Below are 10,305 nucleotides of genomic sequence, written 5' to 3' on the forward strand. Positions count from 1 at the left end.
TTTGTGGATGGTTAAGTTGTGATATATCGTTATATATATATACACATACATATACACACACACACACACACATATATATATATATATATATATGTGTGTATATATATATATATACACATCTGTTCATCTCCAGGAGGCAAAGAGAGAGAGAGAGAGAGAGAGAGAGAGAGTTAGAAACATCAATGAGGAAAGACAATCATGTATCAGCTTCCTCCTGAAGGCCCCACACTCGGGATCAAACCTGAAACCTGGCCATACGCCCGGACTAGGAATCCACCATGATCTAACCATGGTTCATAGGTCCAAGCTCCGTCACTGAGTTATGCTGCCTAGGTGTGTCTTTATATTTTTAATTTAACAGCTGAATTGTATTCGTTGTACAGGTTGAATGAGAATTATAAACCTCCTGTTTGTAAGGCTTGGGAATTTTATAATCATTTCCTTCCAATTGCAACCTTTATTCACTGAGAGGAGAGAGACTTGTCCGTTGGTCATGGGTCCCTTGTCATTTCCTGGGATGCCACGAGGAAGTGACCTGTGTCACCATTTGATCCTTTTTTTTCAGGACTATTTAAAGCCTTAGCTTTGTTGCTGTGGGACGTGTGGTGTTCTGTGGATTTACTTTTTCTATGTCTGACAATTTATTATTTGAAAACATCCTCAGATAAATCCTCTGTGTCTTCTCAGATCCCCTGAGGAGCTTAAAGAAATGCCCTCAAGTGGGCTTTCCCCCATGGAGTTGGACAGCTGCTATGGGTGGGTCATCCTTGGTTACTGAGGGCCTCCAGGTGATGGAAGGTGAGGACAGGATAGCAGGAGGGGTGCAGGATGCCTTTGTGAGAGTGGGGAGCAGGCTTTGTTTGGGGGAGGTGAGGGGGTGCTCTGTTCGGTTTGGGGCGTCAGGACAGCAGCTCACATTCTCATTTCTGTAGGAGTTTGTGGGTGTCTTTTGGAGGAGAGACACATGAAGATGAAATTAAACACCTCACAGTGTGGTCTCCACGTAGGGGCTCAGTGTTCCTGTCTTTTCTTTGACCAAAGACAGGAGAGTTGGCCTTTTCCTCCTTTCCAGATCCTTCTGACTGTGACTGTGAGGGGAGCTGATTAAGAGGCTGTGCTGACTTCTTTGAAGGCACGTTCTGTGACTCCTCAACGTATTGTCACCTGAGAAAACACCCCACACCCTGATCAGGACCAGGACCAAATGGCTGCTTCCCAGGTAACAGATGTGTCCTGGGTCACAGACTATGTTTCCTTTTCCTCTGACATCTGGTGATTTATTTCTCTGCTCTGATGTTCTTGTCTTTGCAGGTTGTTTTTCTTTCCTTATTTTATTACTTTATTCAACACACTCAATGTCAGCACTTTCTATATTTCTTTTTTGTGTGTGTGTGTTTTTCTTCTCTTTTTCCTGTTTTTCAAAATGTATTTTTAATTGCTTTCAGAATGGAAAGGAGATGGAGAGAGAGATAGAAACATCAATTAGGTTAGGGAATCATGGGGCAGCTGCCTCCTGCATGCACTGGGTATGGAGTTTGAAGCCTGGAGTGTGTCTGGACGAGGAACCTAAGCCTGCCCTCCTGGTTCATAGGTCAGCCCTCTACCTCTCAGCCACACTGTCCGGGTTATACTCTCCTCCATTGTCCCAGAGCCTTGTCTGCATGCATTTTATTACCCTCCCCAGCTGTGGTTTTAAATTTGTGTGGTTGTAAATCCTCCCCAGAGAAGATATTTTCCTACCTATTTTCCATTAACTTTCCAAGAGTGCAAGTTAGGGAAGTAGGGGCAGAAAAAGGAAAGGGAGAGAGTGGGAAAGGGGAGAGGGAGAGGGAGGGGAAGTGGCAAAGGGAGGGGTAGAGGAAGCATTCAGGAAGCATTCCTACCTTTAATCAGTGACTTTCAACTACTCAAAATGTCCCTTTTGTGACAGATCAAACTTGGAAGGCAGCCATGTCTAACATCCCTATTGGGATGGTGTCAGAGGCTGGAAATGTCCCTCTTATTAGAGACTGAGGTATCAGTGAAGAAAGCAAATGCAGTTTTAGTTCCATGTGGCTGCAGCATCAGCTATACATCAGGGGTAAAAAGATGTACATCTGACTGCTCAGAACCGCTCAGAAAGTTCTGAAAAAAGGGCAAATAGAAGAGACTTGCTCATTAGATTAGTACGAGAGACTTGGTCGGTAAGTGCACTGTGAGCTTACAGAGCATGAGAGGCACAGGTGGATTGGCACTTGCACAAACTAACGTTTATTTGTGATCATTTCCACATATTTATTGAGGTATTTTTGGCAGTAATGTCACAGCAGTGGTGCCCTGACCTTCCATGTGCCTCAGTCACCTGATGCCCATTGTCTCAGTCCACCTGATGATCACATGGCAGAGGTGCTCCCCTCACTGTAGAGTTAATAGTTGTAAGGTCCAGGTGGATACCGGGCGCCAAGGGAACCGCAAACACAAACTGAACATTGGCAAGGGACTTTCCAACTCCACCAAACATCCCGTTTCCAGCCCAACTGCAAACTGCTACAAACATTCTGGTAGTGACCGGGCAACCGACAACAAACCTGCCTATATAATCTTCCCACTCCCCCTATTGTGTGCGACTCCCCCGGCCTGTGCTTGCAGACCACGGGACCTCACCCGAGAGCATCTGCCTCTTGAATAAACAGTGCATTCTGCTTTTAATTTGTACTCTGGTGCCTTTCTTTGGTCAGACGTTACAATAGTCTCCTTTTCACAGGAACAAGGGTGTAGTAGTGAATTATTTTTGTTTTTGTAGTAGAGATTTAATGAAAGTTGTACAAAGACCATCACTTCACATCTGGAAATGTCCCTCTTGTTAGTTTGGGTTTGCTTTGGAAAATGAAGGACTTACTTTTATTTCCTACAAATCACTGGCTTTTTCATGGGAGCTTTAAACATCAGGCCTTGATTCTTTACATTTCCCTTCGATTCTATACTCACATGAGAAACATACCCTACACCAGCGGCTCTTAATCTGTGGGTCGCGTCCCCTTTGGGGGTCGAACGACCCTTTCAGAGGGGTCACTAAGACTGTCGGAAAACACATATATAATTGCATATTGTTTTTGTGATTAATGACTATGCTTCAATTATGTTTAATTTGTAACAGTGAAAATACATCCTGCATATCAGATATTTACATTACGATTCATAACAGTAGCAAAATTACAGTTATGAAGTAACAACAAAAATAATTTTATGGTTGGGGGTCACCACAACATGAAGAACTGTATTAAAGGGTCGCGGCATTAGCAAGGTTGAGAACCAGTGCCCTACACTATCATTTTTTTGTATTTTCTTAAAAGTTTTCAAGAATGACATCAGTAATGTATGTTCACTTTCATTAAATTTCTACAACATAGCTCTCCACTAATGATACATAAAAATTTTGAAAGAAATGTACTAATAAGAAAAATTAGTTCCCCTAGGCTGGTGTGATGTTTCTCTCTCTTTCACATATTTCCCTCTCCTCTCTCTCCCTCTTCTTTTCCCGCCTCTACCTCCCTGTCTTCCACTCTCGAAAAATCAATGGGAAATATCTTCTCATGGGAGGATTTACAACCACAGAAAGGAAAACAATAGTTTAACTTGTTTTCTATTTTTTCTTTTTTATTGCTAAAAGTATTACAAAGGGTATTACATATGTGTCCTTTGTTTTTCCCTGCCCTTAACAATCCCCTGGCCGCTCCTCCCCCCCAGTGTCTTATGTCCATTGGTTATGCTTATATGCATACATACAAGTCCTTCGGTTGATCTGTTTTCTATTTTTATGTTTTCTCCTTATTGTGTTTATAAAACACAAAAGGGATCATATACAAATAGATTCATGAGATTTATGCAGTCACTAAACCATCTTGATTTCATAGTTGTAAAATGTGTGTGTTTTTTTTAAATATATATTTTATTGATTTTTTACAGAAAAGAAGGAAGAGGGATAGAGAGTTAGAAACATCGATGAGAGAGAAACATCGATCAGCTGCCTCCTGCACACCCCCCACTGGGGATGTGCCCGCAACCAAGGTACATGCCCTTGACTAGAATCGAACCTGGGACCCTTGAGTCCACAGGCTGACGCTTTATCCACTGAGCCAAACCAGTTAGAGCTCTGTGTGTTTTTTTTCCATGTTCCAGTATATTTTTATGGATTTCAGAGAGGAAATGAGAGGAACATCAGTGATGAGAGAGAATCATTGACAGAGAATCACTGATCAGCTGCTTCCTGCATGCCCCCAATGGGGACATGAGTCCTGACTGGGAATGGAACCATGACCTCCTGGTTCATAGGTTGATGCTAAACCACTGAACCACACCAGGAAGGCAAGGCCAATATTTCTTTATTGATTATCTGTTTCAGTGAAGTGATCTTACTATATAGTTCAGGATACCCGCTACGGTCAAAACCTTCTAACACTGTTTTCATGTTGGGTGACATTATGAACTCTTCTTGTGAGCTCTTAGTTACTGAGTCTTTTATTTCAGGAACCGTTGTCCTTCATGGATGTGGCCATAGATTTCTCTCAGGAGGAGTGGGAATGCCTGGACCCAGCTCAGCGGAAATTGTACATGGATGTGATGTTGGAGAACTACAGCAACCTGGTCTCCGTGGGTGAGGATGACTTCCTTCCTGAGTTCCTTCTCAACCCTCAGGATTTTTTCCCTTTATTATATTAACACTAGTAGCCCGGTGCACGAAATTCGTGCACTGGGGGCGGAGGGGCTCTCAGTCTGGCCCTCCCCTCTCCAATCTGAGACCCCTCAGGGAATGTCCAACTACCTGTTTGTGCCCACACTTTTAACAGATAACAGCTCCATTGTCGTTTCTTTCTTATGCTTAAAACCATTGGAATTAGTAGGTATTCAAAGTGTGTATACATTTTGGGGGCACACCCTGAGTACAGGAGGTCCCCAAACTTCCTGCATCTTAAGAATCACATGGGGTACCAGTTATCTATGCTGCATGAAAAAAAAAAAAATCTCCAAAGTTTAGTGGCTTAAAATAATGAGAGCATTTATTTTGCTTATAAATCTCTAATTTGGCCAGAGCTTGCCTCTGCTCCCCTCAGCATCAGCCAGGGTGGCTCAAAGACTGGTGACCATAATTTTACCTAAAGGCTCATTCAACTCACAAGTGAGGAGGTCAATGCTGGTAGGCATCTGGGCTCTGCTGACTATCCCACTGTTTCACTGAGAGGACGGAATTCCTCTCCGCCCCTGGGTTCTTGATCTTGAACGCTGACCGAAGGCACCTCAGCAAGGGCCACCCGTGCCCACCAGGTTTGCCTATCTGCACATGCTCCTGCCTCAGCACCTGCATTAACCCCCCAGAGGTGATCTCGTAGTTGCACTGGCCGCCGTGGGAACAGGGCATCACCCCTCTGCCCTCTCACTGTCATCTCACAGGCGCCCATCCTCAGCACCCAGAACACCCAGACACTCTCCAAAGGACGTGAGCGCATCAGAGGGGATGTGTACACATCCTGTGGGGGTGTTAGGCATGCCAAGTTGATGGAAGTGCGGTGGAGAGGTGGGGGGAACTTGTGCACTCCTTGGTTTGCAACTGTTGCAGGCGTGGGAAGGTGACAGTGTGCTGGGGAATGTTCACACACCAGAGGGGGATGTGCACACCAGAGGCCTCTGGCTTTGCAGATCTGCAAGCCCCGTGGAGCAGCCAGGAGGGTGTCAGTCTGGCCCGCCATGGTGGCTGTCCCTGCAATCCTGCACCTTCTGGGCCAGGAGGCGATCTTGCGCAGCCACTCCTGGGTGCTGATGGCCTGCAGGCGCTACTTCAGCTCAGCCTGCAAGCTCCACTTGGCATACTCACAGCTGTCACCAATGCCATGTGGGGAGTACAGGCCGCCCTCCGCCAGCCTGCCTCCCCTGTCCAGAGGCTCTCTGTGCTGCTCACCTGCCCAGAGTGACTGGGGATGGGCGGAAGCCAGGCATCCTGCCCTGCCCAACTTCGGCTGATCCGCCCCTGTGTGAGGTGCTGCCCTGCCGGGAAGGGTCACAGATCCAGGTCCCAGGACCGCGGACAGCCTCCCGCACTACCCCCGGCCTGGCAGGGTCACAGATCCGGGTGCCAGGACTATGGACAGCCTTTCCCACTGCCGCCCACCTTCAGTATGCAAATTAGCCGTCATCTTGTTGCTTCAGGCTGGGGGTCCCCACTGGGGTGCCTGGCCAGTCTGGGTGAGGGGGTGATGGCTGTTTGCAGCTGGTCACACCCACTTCAGCGAAAGGGTCCCCACTGGGGTGCCTGGCCAGTCTGGGTGAGGGGCTGAGGGCCGTTTTCAGACTGGCGGGTGACTGAAGCTCCCAACCTCTCCTTTTTTTCTTTTTTCTTTTATTCTGGGATTTATTTATCTTCTATGGCTCTCACTGGAGCTGAGGCTCAGCTGCAGCTCTGAGACTTTGGCTGCAGCTCTGAGACCTCGGCTGCTGAAAGTAGGTACTGGGTTTGTTTGGGTTCTATAATTGAAACACTGTTGCGGTCCTGCTGGCTGAGGCCCTGCTGCCTGAAAGCAGATTTCTGGAGTTTGTTTAGCTTCTATACTTGCAACACTGTTTCTTAGAGTGCAAGCTCAGAGGCCGGCAGCGACAGGCGGGGAACCTTGGCTTCCTCCATCACTGGGGCAAGCAAGCCTCCAGTTCGCGTCTGTGCCCGGCTGCCGGCCGCGATCTTGGCTTGCAGTTAATTTGCATAAGGATATGCTGATTAGCCAATGGGAAGGGTGTTGGAGTTATGGTCAATTTGCATGTTTCTCTTTTATTAGATAGGATCTCTAAGGGCTTCTGCTTTCTGTGTTAGATTCATACTCCCAAGGAACAAATTGAGCCCCAGCTGGTTGGGCTCAGTGGATTGAGGGCCGGCCTGCAGCCTGAAAGGTCCCTGGTTCGATTCTGGTCAAGGACCAATGCCTGGGTCCTGTCGGGTGTGTGCAGGAGGCAACCAATCAATGATTCTCTCTCATCATTGATATTTCTATCTCTCCCTCTCCATTTTTCTCTGAAAGCAATAAAATTATGTATGTTTTAAAAGAGTAACAAATTGGGGGTCCTTAGAAGAGAAAAGCAAAGCTTTGTGATATATGTGAATTAGGAACTCAGTGTTTGCACACTTTACATGTTGTCTGCACTAATTAAGGTACTATCAGAAAAGGATATTTTAGAAAATCATTTTCTAGAATATTCTAAGTTACTACCATGTCTCTGGCCAGAGGACAACCTGGATTTGAAATGAGAAAGCTTTATCAAAATTTATACTCCACTGTCCTTTATTTTCTAAGATTTTATTGAATTCAGAGAAGAAGGGAGAATTGGAGAGAGATAGAAACGTAAGCTGGGCATTAGTTGATGTTTTTGTATATGCCCTGACCAGAGATCAAACCTACAACTTGGTTATATTGGTATGATCCTCTAAGCAACTGGGCTACCTGTGCAGGAAGATTGGATTCTTTCATTTAGTTCTATTTATCTAGGCTTCTATCATATTTTTGAATGGCTTCATGTGTTTCCTTACTAGAGGCCTTGTGCACAAAATTCGTGCACCGAGGGTGTGGGTGTTACTCAGCCCAGCCTGCACCCTGTCCAATCTAGGACCCCTTGAGGGTTGTTCGATTGCCTGTTTAATTCCAATCCCACAGGGATAGGGCCTAAACGGGCAGTGCATATCCCGCTCCCAATCAATCGCCTGCCTGCCTGATTGCCCCTAACCGCTTCTGCCTGCCAGCCAGCCTAATCACTCTCTAACTACTCCCCTGCCAGCCTGATCGATGCCTAACTGCTCCCCTGCAAGTACAGTCGCCCCCAACTGCCTTCCCCTGCCAGCTTGTTCACTCTCAACTGTCCTGCCTTAATGGCCGAGTCGACCCCTGCTCCCGTCTTCTCATGGCCTGGTGGCCCCTGACTGCCCTCCCCTGATGGCTTGGTCACCCCTAACAGCCTTCCCCTGCTGACTTTATCACCCCCAACTACCCTCCCCTCCCAGGCTGGTCACCCCTAACTACCCTCCCCTCAAGGCCTGGTCCCCCCCACTGCCCTCCCTTTCAGGCCTGGTCCCCCCAACTGCTATCCCCTACAGGCCTGGTCACCCCGCACTGCCCTCCCCTGTTAGCCAGGTTGCCCCTAACTGCCCTCCCCTGCTGGCCTGATTGCCCACAACTGCCCTCCCCAGCTAGCCATCTTGTGGATGTGGGCACCACCACCTTTGAGGGCATGGCACTCAATTAGCTTATTCCCTCCTTTTTGGCTGTGGGGACCATCATGTTTGCGACAGCGTGAGGGTCAATTAGCACATTCCCCCTTTATTAGATGGGATAGTAGTGAATAAGACATTATTGTACTTCCTGAAGTGTATTTATCCATTCCCTTGTTGCCAGTCCTCTTCAATGCTTCCAATTTTAGTAAATTTTGAATAAACAGCCTCCTTGTAGGCTTTTGTGTAGATCAATGGTGGCGAACCTTTTGAGCTTGGCATGTCAGCATTTTTTTAAAAATATATTTTATTGATTTTTATTATTAAAAAATTGTTTCGTCTCCATTGCTTATTATCTGTTTTGTAAATATTCTTATTGGGTGGTTTTTAAAAAATATATATATTGATTTTTTACAGAGAGGAAGGGAGAGGGACAGAGAGTCAGAAACATCAATGAGAGAGAAACATCCATTAGCTGCCTCCTGCACACCAACTACTAGGGATGCACCCACAACCACGGATGCACCCACAGCATGCTGCTGACTGTAATCGAACGCGGGATCCTTCAGTCCCCAGGCCGACACTCTATCCACTGAGCCAAACTGATCAGGTCGTCGTTGGGTGCTTTTGTTCATTTATCAGTTCCATGTTTTATTTCATGCCATTGTTCTCTGCAGTATTTTTCTGCTTAGAAAACCCCAAATGATCTTAGAGGAGCTGTTTTTTCCATGAAGAATTATTCTTTATATGTCTTTAGATAGTATTCTGAGACACATATTTTCATTGTTTTTTTATCTGTTCTCATGTTTATATTCATTCTCCTTAGATTTCGTGAGCTCCTTGCATTTGTATGTTGCTTTCTCCAATTGTCAGGATCTTAAACAATTAATTTTTTATATAAGTTACCTACTGCTTTTCACTATTCTGTCTCTATGGGCTCCCCTTGGTAGCCGATTTGTTAGTATCTTAGGAGTTCCTTAAATTCTGATCACATTTCCACGTGTTTCTTGGCTTCTCTGAATCAAAATCTTAATGAATTAAAATTGTAATGATTTATGTACAAATTCTTTGATTATTTAATTACTGTGTTTTTAATGTATGTTTATTGATTTCAGAGAGGAAAGGAGAGGGAGAGAGAGATAGAAACATCAGTGAAGAGAGAGAATCATCGATGGGCTGTTTACTGTATGATCAGGGATTGAGCCTTCAACTCAGGCCTGTACCCTAATGGAACCGAACTGTGACTTTCTAGTTCGTAGGTAGAGACAACCTCTGAGGCACCGCTTTCAGGCAAATTCTTTGATGTTTTGAGTTGATCATGTCTTTCATGATTCTAGTGTATTTTTTTAATAAATGTGGAACGCTTCACGAATTTGCGTGTCATTCTTGCGCAGGGGCCATGCTAATCTTCTCTGTATCGTTCCAATTTTAGTATATGTGCCGTCGAAGCGAGCACATGTATTTTTTAATTTTGGTATTATGTAGTTGAATGTCCCCCTTTGGTGTGGTATTTATAAAGTACTTTCACTCCCTGACTGATTTGGCTTAGTGGTTAGAGCGTTGGCCTGCAGATTCAAGGGCCCCGGGTTCAATTCCAGTCAAGGGCATGTACCTCGGTTGCGGGCACATATCCAGTGGGGGGTGTGCAGGAGGGAGCTGATCGATGTTTCTCTGTCATTGATGTTTCTAACTCTCTATCCCTCTCCCTTCCTCCCTGTAAAAAAATCAATAAAATATATTTTAAAAAAAAATAAAAAACCAGAAGGAACGGCAAGTTGAAATGTAGACTTAGAAATGGCAAAGAGGACGGAGGAGGCTGGGCACCATTGTTCATTGTAAGACTTGGAACCTCATTTGACTTTAGGAAGCTCTGAGCACATATTACTTTGCTAAACACACATTCGTAAGAATTAAAATGTAAGTGTTCGCAGCCCTGCTTCTGTGCACGTGTGGCTGATACAATTTGATGTACATTTGAAACGTAGTCCAACATGAGTCTGATGTCCTTGGCTGGCAGGCTCATTTGTTTAACCAAATCCGTTTTCACTTGCACGTGGAGTAATTAAGTCAGACTCTTCTTTATC

At 45.5% G+C, this 10,305-nt stretch overlaps 1 protein-coding gene across 1 annotated transcript in view; it reads left to right on the plus strand.

The window, feature by feature from the left end:
- The first annotated feature begins 875 nt into the window (after positions 1-875).
- The window catches only part of LOC102767374 (zinc finger protein 845), a 13,752-nt gene continuing 4,322 nt past the window's right edge, over positions 876-10,305 (plus strand). The window contains exons 1-2 of the mRNA XM_015560662.1: positions 876-1,219; positions 4,507-4,633. Of these exons, the coding sequence (XP_015416148.1) occupies positions 1,205-1,219; positions 4,507-4,633 (142 nt within the window). The 5' untranslated portion in view covers positions 876-1,204. The remainder of the gene's footprint in view (positions 1,220-4,506; positions 4,634-10,305) is intronic.

The sequence above is a fragment of the Myotis davidii genome, unplaced genomic scaffold (genome assembly GCF_000327345.1).
Source record: "Myotis davidii unplaced genomic scaffold, ASM32734v1 scaffold3295, whole genome shotgun sequence".
Classification (NCBI taxonomy): Eukaryota; Metazoa; Chordata; class Mammalia; order Chiroptera; family Vespertilionidae; genus Myotis; species Myotis davidii.